This window comes from Vulpes vulpes, chromosome 11 (assembly GCF_048418805.1).
Source record: "Vulpes vulpes isolate BD-2025 chromosome 11, VulVul3, whole genome shotgun sequence".
Taxonomy (NCBI): domain Eukaryota; kingdom Metazoa; phylum Chordata; class Mammalia; order Carnivora; family Canidae; genus Vulpes; species Vulpes vulpes.
In genome coordinates this window covers 81858992-81875401 of record NC_132790.1, presented here as the reverse complement: position 1 = coordinate 81875401, position 16410 = coordinate 81858992, and the positions used below count along the sequence as shown (strand labels likewise).

The 16410-nt window shown below is 36.1% G+C and overlaps 1 protein-coding gene across 14 annotated transcripts in view; it reads right to left on the bottom strand.

The window, feature by feature from the left end:
• The window catches only part of CEP63 (centrosomal protein 63), a 55648-nt gene that overhangs the window by 21331 nt on the left and 17907 nt on the right, over positions 1-16410 (bottom strand). For 13 of the 14 annotated variants that reach the window (XR_011995270.1, XR_011995269.1, XR_011995271.1 and 10 more), the window contains 3 exons: positions 15139-15234; positions 14144-14266; positions 9710-9823 (listed from right to left, as the gene is read on the bottom strand). Coding sequence is in view for 10 of the 14 variants with exons in the window: in XM_072726907.1 (XP_072583008.1) it covers positions 9710-9823; positions 14144-14266; positions 15139-15234 (333 nt within the window). In the remaining 4 variants the exon portion in view is untranslated. The remainder of the gene's footprint in view (positions 1-9709; positions 9824-14143; positions 14267-15138; positions 15235-16410) is intronic. The other variant, XM_026015449.2, reaches the window with a different exon arrangement.

The window sequence follows — 16410 nt, the reverse complement described above, 5'->3', positions numbered from 1 at the left end:
AAATAGCTGACAAGCTGAACTTCATTAAAATTAAAAACTTCACTCTCTGAAAGACAGTATCAAGAGAATGAGAAGACAAGCCAGGGACCAGGAGAAAATATCTGCAAAAGATAGACTTGATAAAGGACCATTATACAAAATACAGTAAGAATCCTTAAAACCCAAGAATAAGGAAAAAAACAACTCCATTAAAAAATGGGCCAAAGACCTAAAAAGGCCTCTTACCAAAAAAGATATACAGATGGCAAATAAATATATGAAAAGATGATCTACATCATATGTCATAAGGGAAATGCAAATTAATACAATAATTATATATCTATTGGAATGAACAAAATCTGGAACAGTGATGATACCAAATGCTGGAAAGGATGTGGAGCAACAGGAACTCTCATACACTGCTGGTATGAATACAAAATGTTACAGACATTTTGGAAGACAACTTGGTGTTTTCTTACAAAACTGAATATATTCTTACCATATGATCCAGCAATTGTGCTTCTTGCCATTTACCCAAAGGAACTGAAAACATTACGTTCTCACAAAAACCTGCACATGTATGTTCATAGCAGTTTTATTCATAATTGCCAAAATCTGGAAGCAACCAAGATGTCCTTCAGTAAGTGAGTGGATAAATAAACTGTGATACATCCAAACAATGGAATATCATTCAGTGTAAACACATGAGCTATCAAGACATGAAAAAACACAAAGGAACTTTAAACACATACTAGTAAGGGAAAGAAGCCCATCTGAAAAGACTACATGTTCTATACCTCCAACTATATGACATTCTGGAAAAGGCAAAACTACAGAGACATTAAAAATACCAGTGACTGTGGGGCTGTAGGGCAGGAGAGAGATGAAAAGGCAGAGTACAGAGGAATTTTATGGCAGTGAAAATACTCCGTATGCTATTACAATGATGGGTATATGCCATTATACATTTGTATAAACCCATATAGACCATACAATACCAAGAGTAAACCCTAAAGTAAACTATCATGTGTCAGTGTAGGTTCCTCCCTAGTAACAAATGTAGCATTCGGGTGAGGGATGTTGAGAACAGAAGAGGTCATGCACATATGATAGTATAAAGGAAATCTCTGGACCTCCCTCTCCTTGTTGTAAACATAAAACTGCTCTTAAAAAATGAAATCTAGGGGCAGCCTGGGTGGCTCAGTGGTTTAGCGCCGCCTTTAGCCCAGGGCGTGATCCTGAAGACGGGAATCGAGTCCCACGTCGGGCTCCCTGCATGGAGCCTGCTTCTCCCTCTGCCTGTGTCTCTGCCTCTCTGTCTCTCTCTGTCTCTCATGAATAAATAAATAAAATCTTTTTTTAGAAAATGAAATCTTAAAAAATTATACAATAAATATCTTGAGAAGAAGGAGTAAAAAAGAATCAAGAAAGTAAAGAGACTCCTCAGGAGAAGAGATGCTGCCCACCTACTGCAAAAACAGCTGCATTATTTTACCTATGTGTGCAGAAGTTTACCTGCATCTGAGTCATCACACAGGAAAACTGGATTTCTCTCCTCTTTACCACATAGGAAATAGGAACTATAATGAATTATTTTATTTCCATGGAAGCTCAAATTAGGGTTTTTTAATTACTAAACTTCTTAAGTTTCCAGGTCAAACTGTCCTCTCTCCCCACCCAGAACATGTTACATGCATGTAGTTAATTATTCTGTATTTTCAGATACATTACAGACATGCATATTCAGATGATTCAAACCAACCACAAAATGGTTAAATTTGGGGTGGAGAGAATTAGGAGAATTTTGATTCTTGAGGAAAAAGGTGCTTGAAGGAAAGATTGGTTCTGTCATCAATATTTACACACTCCCCGAGCTGAAAGATTTAACCAAATAATAGTGTATCTCAAATTAGTTTCTTCCAATGATTTATCTACTGAGGTACATGTGAATAAAACTGGCTAGTGACTATCTCATAGATCTATAGTATAAAGTTCCTGCAGACTTAGATAATTCCTAGGCTATGTATCCCAGCTCTCCTGGTTTTTAGTTCCCAACTTTCTAGTGTTCACAAGGTTTAATTCTGTATCCAGATACATATTTCATTTAAATACTGAAGATGAAAAAATAAATAAATAAATAAATAAATAAATAAATAAATAAATACTGAAGATGGACATGAATCATCTAAGAAAAATTCACCTTATTATAAATATTTTTAAAAGGTAAAAGTATCCAATTTTATTTTAGAAATTTAAATGGAAATGTCTCTGGGAAGTCAATCTGCCATGGATTAAAGCTTTTACTGTATACTGTACAGGACCCAAATCCTATACTGTGGCCACATAAAGTAGATGCTTAATAATGACCACAAGCCAGAGGAATGCTCAAAGGAGAAAGGCAAAGAAACAAATAGTGCTTGTAAAAAAAATTTTTTTAAAATAGTGTTTGTATAAATTACAGATCAAGATTCCGGCGTCAAGAACCAAAACCTTTTTACCAGATTCCTATGATAATGTGAAAGGAGGATATCAAATAGATTTAAATCCCCAAGAATAACTGCCAAGCGTGTGACTGTCTCTAAACTTTTAAAATACAATATAAACCTTTTTTGCCCCCCAAAAGGGAAAACTCTTATACATTACCTTGTACAGAATAAATAACTGAAGAGACTGGGTGAGGGTGAGGAGGAAGGGGCTGAAGCCCAATTTGCTGAACTAGGGGAAAGTAGGGGAAACTAAAAGTAGGGGAAACAAAAAGAAATAATAGTGCCTAATAATGGGGAAGCATAAGGAAATGGACAATCCCGAATACTGCAGGTGAAAGTCTGTGTCAACATAAGTTTGGAGAGTACTTTGACAATATATATTAAAATTCCTGAATGTACAACTACAATGGTACAGCAATTTCACTTTCAAAGCCATTTCTTAAGAATATAAATGGACATATACTCCTCAATGTTTATAAAAGACACACACCCTAGCACTATTACAAAAGTGAAAAAGTAAAAAGCTAAATGTTCTACAATAAGAGATTCATTATATAATTATGGTACATTTAATTGTAGACAGGACTTCTATGCAATCATTATGACCACAAATTTGTTGATTTGTCATATTTAAAAATGAAAATTTTGGGATCCCTGGGTGGCGCAGTGGTTTGGTGCTTGCCTTTGGCCCAGGGCGCGATCCTGGAGACCTGGGATCGAATCCCACATCGGGCTCCCGGTGCATGGAGCCTGCTTCTCCCTCTGCCTGTGTCTCTGCCTCTCTCTCTCTCTCTCTGTGTGACTATCATAAATAAATAAAAATTAAAAAAAAATTTAAAAATGAAAATTTTAAGCATGAAAATCAAATAAAATATTGTGTTATAAAATACTTAGTGCATCAAAATAATAAGAAAAATATTAAATGACATAAAGAGAGAAATTGACAGTAATATATTAAATAGTAGGGGAATTTAACACCCTACTTACATCAGTGAATAGATCATCCAGACAGAAAATCAAAAGGAAGCACTGGCTTTAAATGACACATTAAACCAGATGGATTTAATAGATATAAACAAAACATGTCATCCAAAAACTGCAAAATACACATTTTTCTCAAGTGCACACAGAACATTCTCCAGGACAGATCACATGATAGACCACACACACACACACACACACACACACAAATAAAACTATCATAAATTCAGTAAGACTTAAATCTTATCAAGCATCTTTTCTGACCACAACATTATGAAAATAGAAATTGATTACAAGAAGAAAACTGGAAAAAACACAAACACATGGAGACTAAATAACATGCTATAAACAACTAATGGATCAACAACAAGAAAAAATTAAAAAGAAAAAAATACCTTGAGACAAGTGAAAATGCAAACAATGCAGCAAAAGTAGTTCTAAGAGGGAAATTGATAAAGATGGAGGCTAACATCAAAAAAACAATAAAAATCTCAAATGAACAATATAACCTTACACACAAAGGAACTAGGAAAAGAAGAACAAAGCCCAGAGTTAGTAGAAGAAAGAAATACTAAAGGTCAGAGGAAATAAATGAAATAGAGACTTAAGATCAATGAACCTAAAAACTGGTCCTTTGAAAAGATAAACAAACTGTTAAATCTCCAGCCAGATTGGTAAGGAAAAAAAAAAAGAGAGAGAGAGAGAGAGAGAGAGAGAGAGAGAGAAGAACCAAATAAAAGAAGTTACAAGACACACAAAAATACAAAGGATCATAAAAGGCTACCACAAACAATTACAAGCCAACAAACTGGAAAATGTTTAGAATGTATAAATTCCTAGAAACACAAAACCTTCCAAGACTAAATCACACAGAAATAGAAAATCTGAACCAATTACAAGTAATGAAACTGAATCAATAATTTTAAAACTCCCAAAATATAAAAGTCCAAAACCAGGTGGCTTTGCAGATGAATTCTATAAAACATTTAAAGAAGAGTTAGTACTGGGGCACCTGGGTAGTTCAGTCAGTTAAGCATCCGGCTTTTGTTAGGTCATTATCCCAGGGACCTGGGATAGAGCCCCAAGTCAGGCTCCACACTCAGCAGTCTACTGATCCCAATGCACCCCACCCCTACTCGTGCTCTCTCTCAAAATCTTTAAAAAAAAGTTAGTACCTATCCTTCTCAAATTATTCTAAAATAACTGAAGAGTGAGGAATGCTTCCAAACTCATGAGGCCAGCATTACTCTAATATCAAAACCAAAGACACCATGAAAAAGAAAATTGTAAGCTATTATCCCTGAAGAACATAGATGTAAAAAATCTTCAACAGAATATCGGCAAACTGAATTCAACTATACATTGAAAGGATCATATACCATGATCAAATAGGATTTATTCCAGGAATATAAGGATGGTTCAACATCTGCAAATCAATTAATGTGATACGCCACAAAATGAAAGATAAAAATCATATGATCATCACTATATTTGCAGAAAAAGCATTTGACAATTCAACATCTATTATGATAAAATCCCTTAACAAAGTGAATATAGAAGGAATATATGTCAACATAATAAAGGATATAAATGACAAATCTAAAGTTAACTTCATACCCAACAAGCTGAAATCTTTTCCTCAAATCAGGAACAAGACAAGGATGCCTACTCTCACCACTTTATTCAACATAGAATTGGAAGTCCTCACCAGAGCAATTAGGCAAGAAGAAGAAACAAAAGGGCATCAAAATTGTAAAGGAAAAAGTAAAGCCATGAAAATTTGCAGATGGCATATTATACATAGAAAGCCCTAAAGACTACAGAAAAAACTGTTACACTAATAAATGAATTCAGTAAAGTTGCAGGATACAAAAGTAACATACTAACTTATTAGTGTATTTCTGTACACTAATAATGAGCTATCAGAAAATTGCAATTACAAAATAATTGTAGTTACATTTGCATCAAAAAGAATAAAAGACCTAAGAATAAATTTAACCGAAGAGGTAAAAGAGCTGTCCACTGAAAACCATAAGACACTGATGAAAGAAAGTGAAGACAACACAAATAAACAGAAAGATATTCCGTGCTCATGAACTGAAAGAATTAATAGTTAAAATGCCTATACTACCCAAAGCAATCTACAAATTCAATACCTGTCAAAATATCAAAGGCATTTTCCACAGAACTATAACAAAAAATTCTAATGTTTGTATGGAAGAACAAAAGATCTCAAGTAGCCAAAGCAATACTGAGAAAGAACAAAACTGGAGGTATCATGCCCCCTAATTTCAAACTATATCACACCGCTATAGTAATTAACATAGTATGGTACTGGTATGAAAACAGACACATAAATAAATGGACAAGAATAAAGATCAGAAATAAATCCACACTTATATGGTCAATTAATCTATAACAAAGGAGGCAAGATTCAACATTGGGGTAAAACAGTCTTCAATAAACGATGGGAAAACTAGGCAGCTACATGCAAATGAATGCAACTAGGTCATTATCCTACACTATATACAAAATTCAAAATCAATGAAACACTTGAACCCAAGAATTGGAACTATAAAACTCCTAGAAGAAAACATAAGTACTCTTTGAAGTCAGGTGTAGGAATATTTTTTTGGTGTCCTGTGGCAAGGGTAACAAAAGCTAAAATAAACAAATGGAATTACATCAAACTAAAAAGGTTTTGGGATGCCTGGGTGGCTCAGGTTAAGCATCAGCCTTCAGCTCAGGACGTGATCCCAGGTCCGGGGATAGTGTCCCACATCGAGCTCCGTGCATGGAGCCTGCTTCTCCCTCTGCCTGTGTCTCTGCCTCTCTCTCTCTGTGTGTGTGTCTCTCTTAAATAAATAAGTAAAATCTTAAAAAAAAAAAAAAAACTAAAAAGGTTTTGCATGATAAAAGAAACTGTAAACAAAACAAAAAGGCAATTTACTGAATGGGAAAAGATACTTGCAAGTCATACATCTTATAAGGGATTAAAATCCAAAATATATAAAGAACTTATACAGCTTAATATGAAAAAAAAACAAACCTGATTTAAAAATGGGCAGAAGACATGAACAGACATTTTTCTAAATAAGATATACAGATGGCCAACAGACACATAAAAAGAAGCTCAGCATTTACTCGTCATCAGGGAAATGCAAATTGGAACCATAATGACATAATACCTCACATCTGTCAGAATGGCCAGTATCAAAAAGACAAAAAAGCAAAAGTGTTGGTGAGGATGTAGAGAAAAGGGAGACCTTATACAATGTTGGTAGGAATGTCAATTGGTTCAGCCACTATAGAAAACAGTCTGGAGGCACTTTTAAAAATTAAAAATAGAACTACCATATGATCCACTAATCCCACCTCTGGGTATTTATTTGAAGAAAACAAAAATGCCAACTCAAAGAGATATCCACATCCCTATGTTCACTGCCTCACTGCTTACAATAGCCAAGATATGGAAACAACCCAAGTGTCCACAGAAATGGATAAAGAAGATGTGTATGGGTTCTGGTGTGTATTTATATTCTATTATGATGGAATATAATTCTGCCATAAAAAAAAAAGAATAAAATCTTGCAACTTGTGACAACATGCATGGACTCAGAAGGCATTATACTTAGTGAAATAAGTCAGACAAATACTGTATAATTTCACTTGTATGTGGAATCTAAAAACCGAATATACATATTCTCTCCCCCATACAACAGTGTTTTCCTAATAAATGTACATGACTGCAATTACATTGCATAGAAGCATAGAAAAAGTTGGAAAAAATTTACACCAAAATGTTAATCATGATAAATCTCTAAATGATGGAATTAGGGGTGATTTCATTTAATTCCTGTCTCACTGACAATTTCTCATTTTTCTAAAATGAACATGTATTCTATAACTTTAATAGCTGACTAAAAGAAAGAAACCTGAGTAAGCACAGGACTCAAAAATTGAGAAGTTATTGTGAACTCCACTTTCAGATGTTAAAAAATATATAAGAAAGAAGTTTATATTGAGTTCTTAAAAATGGGGTGGAAGTGTGGATGCTGATATCCATTTATCCTCTCTCCCAGATCTTCTCCCTTGACTGTTCAATGGTGACTTACATATCACCAAAATGTGACATAGCAATCTTGACTAGATTCCAACTTGAACATCAACTGTAAAAAGACATAATTTCAGACAACTGGGGAAGTCTGAACAGACTGAATATTAAGTTCTAGTAATAAATTACTCCGTTAATGTAATATTGGTATATTATAATTTTTAAAGGTCCTTATCTGTTGGGAAATATGACCATTTCTGTGATTTGCTTTGTAATATTCCAGCCAAAGGTAAAAAGTGGTGAAGAAAAAAAAAAAAAAAAAAAAGTGGTGAAGGATGAAACAAGACTGGCAAAATGAGTTGTTCAATCAGTAAAGTCTTACTTTTGCAAATGGAACAATTTCTAGAGCTCTGTTACACAACAATATGCATATAATTACATTACTGTGACACAACAACCTGCATATAGTAAGATTACTATATTAAACTCTTAAAAATGGTTAAGATGGTAAATTTTACTGTGATTTCTACCACACACACACACACACAAAAGACCAGCAAAATGATGGTATCTATTAATGCTGGGTAACAACTATACAGAAATTTATTTTAAAGTTTTTTTTTTTAATGATGATTATATAATACTGCTACATACTAAACCACAGAAAGATTTAATTTTGTTTAGTTTGCTAAGGGAGAAAGAGAAATATATTACCAGTAATATTTTTTGAGTTAAGCAGGCAGAGTAGTTTTAAACAAACTATCAGAAGAATAATTCGAATGTCCTTAGTTGGGAAAACAAATGTTGGCTTTTTAAAGGCTTCTTATTTTGGCCTAGCTCAATTATAGTAAATAATATCTCACTTTTACTAACAATGAAGTTTAATTATGCAGAGTAATCACAATAGTAATTTGAAAACAGGATTTGCAATCAATAATAAGCACATTCCACAGATGAGTAATTGAAAACTGAAAAGTAGGACTTGATTTCCTTTTTTTTCCAATCTGAAGACTACAATTAGAATACAACAATATCTCATAGCTATTTATGTTTGCATAGTGCTTTAGCATTCAGATCAAAAAACTGTAGTCTAGACATCTAGGATTTTATTGGCCCACTCTGACTGCATAGCTCGGTGTAGCCTAGTAAATAATTTTCTTCCTTGAGGTTGGTATGGGCCCCTCCTGACCATCCTGAGTGGAGTCACTCATAGCAGAGCCATTCGCAGTACTTTATCAGCCAGCTGATATTTCAGGGGAATGATTACAAGTCAAAACATTACTGAGAGTTAAAGCAGTAAATGATGCAGATTGTTTCTGAAAAATATTTTTTAAAGCCTCCTGTCAGCTCTTTTAACTCATCCAGTAATTCCTTCATTCTATAAAACTGAGATGACTAGTAACCTTGACAGATTATCATGATATTAAACAGACAACATAAAACCACATATTCTGGAGAACTGCAGTCTAGAAGAAGTATTGAGCCTGTGTCTAGCACACCATAGATGGTCTCAAATATTTTTTCCCTTCTACGTTCCTTTCCTTTTATGTTCTCGGTTTTTTCATTAAAAAGGCAAACAGAGTATCCAAGAAGAAACATCCCCAAATTAGATAGCTATTTTTTGGTTCTGCTTAAGTCTGCTTAAAAACTAGTAACTAGTTTATTTTAAAAAAAGATTTTTACTAGATTTCTAAAGTGCTTCTGTTGCCACTAAGATACTGCTTTTAGTTAGTATGCACATCAATGCAGTGTGAAACTCTTGGAATCTATAAGCAAACAGGCAGCCGGGTTGAAGCTCCCGGCTGAGGCATCTCGGCCAAGGTACCCCAGCTACTAGAAATGGAGCGAGACGCGAAGTAGAGCCAAGGCAAGAGCCCGAAACAGCCAGACGAGTAAGCCAGAGACCCAAAGAAATGGGAAAGGAGACAGAGAGAGAACAGAGGTAGAAAGAGAGAAAAGAGGAGGGACAGAAGGGGAGAAAAAGGGAAGACCAAATTCAGGAGACTGATGTGGGTGAGCACGGAGTGAGCTGGAGAATGCAAGACAGAGAGGGTGAGACAGAGCTCGAGGGCAGGAGCAAGCAAGCAAAGGAGCACAAGGCAGGAAGACACGCGGAGACATGAATGAGCACACGTGCACTACACTAAGCTAGCATCATTGCCATCAAGACTTCTCTGCCTCTTGTTATTTTAAAATGGCTTACACCTACCTGAATTATCTCTGACTGTTCAGCCAAAGCCTTCCTCTGTGCCTCTAGAGAAGACACCTGTTGCTGATAAATCAAGCGTTGCTTCTCCCAGTCCAGTGATTTCTGACGAAATTCCTGAAGAGGCAATTAAAGTACTTAACTTGTAAGTGCTTCCCCTGGCTGTCCCTGCTCCTAGATTCACTTTTACTCTTATTTTCCCCCTCCTCCCTGGGTACACACGCAACTTTCTCCCCAGCAGGAGCCCCATTACTCACTTAGCCGACAGAACTGTAGAGCAATACTAAATTCCTAACGCACTGTGCCTCTGGATATCTGTCTTTCTAAATTTAACACCCTAATGGTGAAGAGTATGCAACACAGATGCTAAATCCTGGGTTCGTGATGATTTTCATAGATTTGCTGCCACCTAAAGGTTGTTATCGTTTTTAGTGATTTTTCAGGAAACTGATCTTACGAGAACATTTTAAAATTTCAAAGTATGATTATGGGGAGATCCCACTACCCAAATTCTTGATATCCAAACCCGGAAATTGAACAGATCAAAAAAATATTCAGATGAGTCCCTGGGTAGCCCAAGTCTTATCTCTCAGTATCTGAAATTCAGGAACAAATAGATTCATATAATGTAGTACTTTTTGATATCCAAATTTTTACTATCTCAACAGAAGAACTACAAAGACTTGAATAACAAGGGGAGATCTGTACTAAATTCTAATAGACTTTTGTCACCCAATGCCAAATAGTAAAAATGAATGATGGATTACTTCAAGTCAATAAGAAAATGAGCCCAAATTTATAAAAATGGAGTAAATCAAAGGGATTTCTATCATTGTCCTCCAGGACCCTCAACTCCAGCAATCTCATGCTAGTATGGGGTAATCACTGTTAACCAGCTTTCTGATAGTCACTCACTCATTCATTCTCTTATAAATGCCAGGAACTATTCTAAGTGGTGGGGCTACAGCAGTTAACAAAACAAACAAAAAGTCAAGCCCCACTCCATTGGCAATAGACAACACATTCAATGTATAATACACTGGATGATCATACCTGTTTTGAAGAAAACGGAGTGCTCAGAGCTGGGGGTTGCAATTTTTAAAAAGGGGTGGCATTTAAGTAAACTCCCAGGGAGATGGGGATGAAGTTATACTATTCTGGGAAGGGAAAGGCAAGTACCAATGTTTGAAGTAGAAGCAAGGAGGCTGGTGTGGCTTGAATGGAGTAAAGGGAAAAGTAGGTAAAGAAAGGTCAGTTATCAAGGAGCAAGACTGTGTAGGTCATCAGGATAACTTTGGCTTTTAAAAGAAGGCACTGGAGGGATGCTTGGGTGGCTCAGCAGTTTAGCGTCTGCCTTCAGCCCAGGGTGTGATCCTGGAGACCCAGGATCAAGTCCCGCATCGGGCTCCCTGCATGGAGCCTCCTTCTCCCTCTGCCTGTGTCTCTGCCTCTCTCTCTCTCTCATGAATGAATAAATAAAATATTTTTTAAAAATAAATAAATAAAAGAAGGTACTGGAAGGTTTTTGTACAAGAGAGGACATGTTTTGGCTTACAACAGAATCATTCTGGCTGCTGTGTGGAGAAAAGAGAAGTTGAGGGTCACTCCAAGGCTTTGAGCTTGAAAAGCTGAGGAATGGAGTTGCCATTAAATGAAAAGGAATGGTGCTGGGAGATAGGGAAGAGGAAACCAGGAAGTTTATTCTGGATATGTCAAGTATGACACAGCTTCAGACATCAAGGTGGAACTGTGAAACAGGTGAAAACAGGCAGGTGGAAATTCTGTAGCAAAAAAGGACAATACTAGATTATAAGTGAATTCAATATACTTACAATGCTAAAAACTATGAGACTGAATTATATCACCAAGGGAATGAGCACAGATACAAAAAAGAAGAGGTTCAATGAATACAACCCTGAGTATATTCTAATATTAAAAGGTTGGGGAGCAAAAGAGAGTGAGAAGGAGTAGGTAACAAGGTAGGAGAAAGCCTAGGAAAGTGCGGTTTAGTTCTCTAAGTCAAATCTAGAAAGCGCTTTAAGGTGGAACTCATTGGTGACCCTTATGTAAATAGCTTCCATAGAGTGAGGAGGCAAAAGCCTTATTAAGTGGGTGCAAGAAAAAGGGACAAAAAAGAATTGGAGACAGGTACAGATGCCTAATGTAGTTTACTTATAAGTTGAAGGAGGGGCAGGGAATGGGGCAGCATCCAGAGGCAGAGAGAGGTCAAGAGAGGATATTTAAGAGGGGAGAAATGTAGATGGTGGTGGAAAACATCCAGTAGGGAAGACAGGAAGAAGCAAAAGAGAGAAGAATCATTGGAACCACATCTTGGGTAGGGGCCGTGGAGACTATGGACAGTTCCACTAGCACAAAGGCAGAGTAGATGGGCACAGATGCAAATAGGTGGGTAGATACAGTGTTGGAAGTTTGTGAAAATTCTCTTTTTATTGCTTCCATTTTCTCAATGAAATGGAAAGCAACACCATCACCCAATGGTGAGAATGTCAGAAAAAAATGTTGAAAGTTTGGGAAAAGAGAAAGTATAAGATAGTCATTATGGAAAGTAGCAGAGTGAGGGGGAAATGTAGTATGATTCTGGGAAGCACTAGAAACTGCTTGAGGTAAGTGGCCATGAATTTAAAATGAAGCCAATCAGCATGATTATGTTTTTCTCTAGCCACATTCTGCCAAACATGCTAAGTAGAGAGAGAGCAGGAAGCTGGATTTAACTGGTTATGGTTTTGCCAAGAAAATATGATGAAGAGGGGGACACAGGAGCTGAAGGGGAATGTAAGGAACATAACCACGGAATTTAAGCCGGGTAAGGACTGACGGTGAGGACATGAGGTAGCCATCCTGCAGTGAAAAGGAGGCAGAATTCATCACTTGGGGATGGAATCAAACGATTATTGACAGGAGATTATTGAGATTGGAGGGAGTGAGCTGAAAAGAGAAGGATGGCAGTCAAAGAATGAGATGATTAAAAATGTGATTCCAGGAAGGTAGCAAGTTTGGCAATGACAGAACCCAAAGAATGGCAGTGGCATTGGGTGGATGAGACAAGGAGGAGATCAAGAGGTCCATGGAAGAAAGAATACCAAGGAATTCAAAGACCAGAGTGTTATGAGTATCATCCTGTGGATACTGAAACCCTCAAGAATTATGACAAGTGTAACTATAGAGAAAGTAACAATGCCCTGGGAGCTGAAACCTCTGGGCCAAGGAAGGAATCCAGGGATCAGAAGGTGGTTACTTTGGTCGTATGTATACTGGCTGGAAGTACAGACTGATGACATGAAAATCAAAGATGGGGTTTTGAGGTAGAAAGAAAAGAGAATGGTAATGAATAGCAAGAGGAAGATGAGGGGCATGGGAGAAAAAAACCCAGGTATCACTGAAGATGGCTGGAGAGGAAGCAGTATCTACATAGTCCTCTGAGTCTAAGCTCTTCAAATATATAAAAACATTAAGATGTAAAAGAACATTAAACATAGAAATTATAATTCTAAGTAGTTATAATGGCATTTTTGTGGGTGAAAGGTCACTCTGAGTAGACAAATTGTAAGCAATCATAGAGAGATGGTGAACATTTCTCAAATTACAATCAGACAATGAAGGTAGATAAAACACTAAAACACTAACTTCTAGGTCCCATGTCATTATACTGGAGTAGAATCTCTGACAGCTTGAAGAGGACCTTGGTGATTCTCAGGTACACTGAAGAACCAACGGCATAGACAGAGAAGGGGAGCAGCAGATACAAGGGAAAAGGGTGACAGCTTTGCGCCACTGTTTCATCGATCTTTGGCACTGTTGACTCGCCACCTCCCTTAAATCCTTCGGGAATCAACATGCACAATAACCACAGTTACTCAGCCTTAGTAAAAACGAAGTCAGCAAAGAGGGCTTACTATATCTAAATGGAAACTGAGGATAAACAATCTGATATGCACAGTATTCTGTACAAAAAGCCATCTACTTTCAACACTGACTGAGCCTCTACTTTATCAGGTGATAAATAGGACAAGGACACTGCCCATGGAGGACCACTGGTAACTGGTGGTCAATGTTTCTCAATGTTTCTCAACACTGGCTTTTGGGGTACAGTAATCCCTCCTGTGTGGAATGGCCCTGGACATGTTTAGTGTCCCTACTTCCTGTCTCCTAAACACCAGCTTCACTCTGTCATCTGAACAACCAAACCAATGTCTCCATATATTTTTAAATGTCCTCAAAGTGCCCTACTGAGCACTACCGATAGCTAGTAAGCCCACCAACCACAGAAGACCAAGTGATGACAGGATGTGCCTCTGAAATAGCTCCACGGCAGTGGAGATGGCAGAAAATTGGTTTCAGATCTAGTACTATTAGAAACAGCACCTTCCTACAGGAAGGCTGACGACCATGCTGAAGAAATTATTACTATGCACATACCTCTATTTTTCCAGTTAACCTCTCAATTTCAGACCGATCTTCCCTGTGATTTTTGGCATTTCCTCTGAAGTCCCTTATATGCTTTTTCTGTAGTTTTTCATAGCTTCTCTTCAGTCTGCCTAACTGTAGACACAGTTATTTCTAGACTTAAAATTTAAGAATTTGTAAACAGTAGTAGTGGAACAAATTGGTTATCATGAAAGCAAGAGCAGTGCTAAACAGTACTACTGAAAACAGACTGAGCATGTCAGATTTATACATTAAAAACAGAACAACTCATACCTACAGATAAAAAATAAACACCAGAAGAGAAAGATATTGCATCAAAGAAAAAAATTTAGGGAAAAATATTTTTTAAACAAAACTTTAATTTTTATTCCAATAGCCTTGCACTAAAGGACCCCATAAACCACAGCCATGATAAAAACAGAAAACAAAAACAAAAACAAAAAAAACCTCTTCTACTCTAGGCCCAGGTTCTTGTGCCATTCTCCCATGGAACACTGATATTCAGTAAGCAGAAGAAGAGTACTTTGGAATTAAATAAAAGTAAGAGCAGGGTTTTTTTTCCCCAATCTGAAGAATAACACTCAATCGCTAGAATTTTCTTACTTTTCTTATTTATCCCCAAACTCTTCTGAATACTTTGGACTCTCCAATATTTAAAATCTAGTCACTGATTTAACTCAAAAAATTAAAATATTTAATATAGGTTACTGGTATCAATATTTCCCAGCATTACACAAAAATAGTTTTATTTCTTTCAGGTACTCAACTGAGAAACACATTTTGGAATCCCTGTTTAGATAATACCAAACATATAATTAGACAAGACTCTTTGCCTGGATTTAAAGAACAGAAAAATAGATTTCTACTCCTGTACCTCCTATGGAATATATACTTCCCACTTTGTCAAGTAGAAATGGGCCCATTAACAAAACTCTAAGGGTTTAAGAGACAGAATTATACAACACATAGTAAAATTAAAACCTCACTTCTTCATGTACTTTCTTTAACTCCTGCTTATAGTCCGTGGCCATCTCTTGTTTGACTTTTTCATGTTCTTCTATCTGCTGACGCAACATTACAACCTAGAAGCCAAAAGATGGTAGTATTTTTCATTATTGGCATTGAAACAACATAAAAATAGGAAATAACCTTTGTACTTATCTGTAAAAACAAGTTCTCAACTGTACATGGCAATATCCCACTTCTTAGGAAGTCAAACATCTAATTATTTAATAATTCATAACTGCCAAAAAATAGAAAACACAACCTTTCTAAAACTTCTAGGTTTAGATGAAAACTTGCTCTATTTGATTTATTTTCCCGAATATTTTTTATTAAAAAATTAAAAAAAAACTCATAGGAAATTAAGACATACAAAGTTATAACAACCTTGGAAACTAAAAATATTGAACTAAAGTCAGTGAGACTTCAAGAAAAAGTTATATAAATCAAAGTACAGAATAGTAATGTCAGATGGAAACACAGTAGGAGACTTGAAACTGCTTTACCATTTACCTCACTTCAGAGAAATCAGTTCTACCAACCAGAGTAAGGACATTATCCTAACCTATTTTTCAAAGGTTTGATACCAGCCACAGCTGGTTCATGACCAATCCTCACCTCCATCAATATCCATCACTCTCTCACTATGTCTCTCCATAACTGATTAGAATTTCATCTATTAATAAGTGAGGAGGGAGAGGTAGAATGGGGAACACAAGGTAATAATCACAATATATAAAGGTAATTTCAGAAAAAACAAACAAAACAAAACAAAAAAGGTTCTCATCACTCACCTATATATGGAATCTAAAACACAAAACAAACACACAAAACAAAACTGAAACAGATTCATAAATAGGGAATCGGCAGTTACCCAAAGTGAGGAAGGCAGGGGGATGGGCAAAATAGATGAAGGGAATTAAGAGCTACAAACTTTCAATTACAAAATAACTCTCAAGGATAAAAAGTACAACATAGAGAACATAGTCAATAATACTATAATAATATTGTATGGTGACTACACTTATCAGCATTTCACAATGTATATAAATATCAAATCAAGATGTTGTATACTTGAAGCTAATATTGTATGTATTAATTTAAAATAAAAACATCAATCACCAAATACCTTAGATACTCATATTCTAGTAGGCAATATCAATAAAGAAGAAAATAGAGGCGTTTAAATCTTCGGGGGAAAAAAGTCCTCATCACACAAACAAAAGTTTTGTAAGGACATAGGGTGACAGATGGTA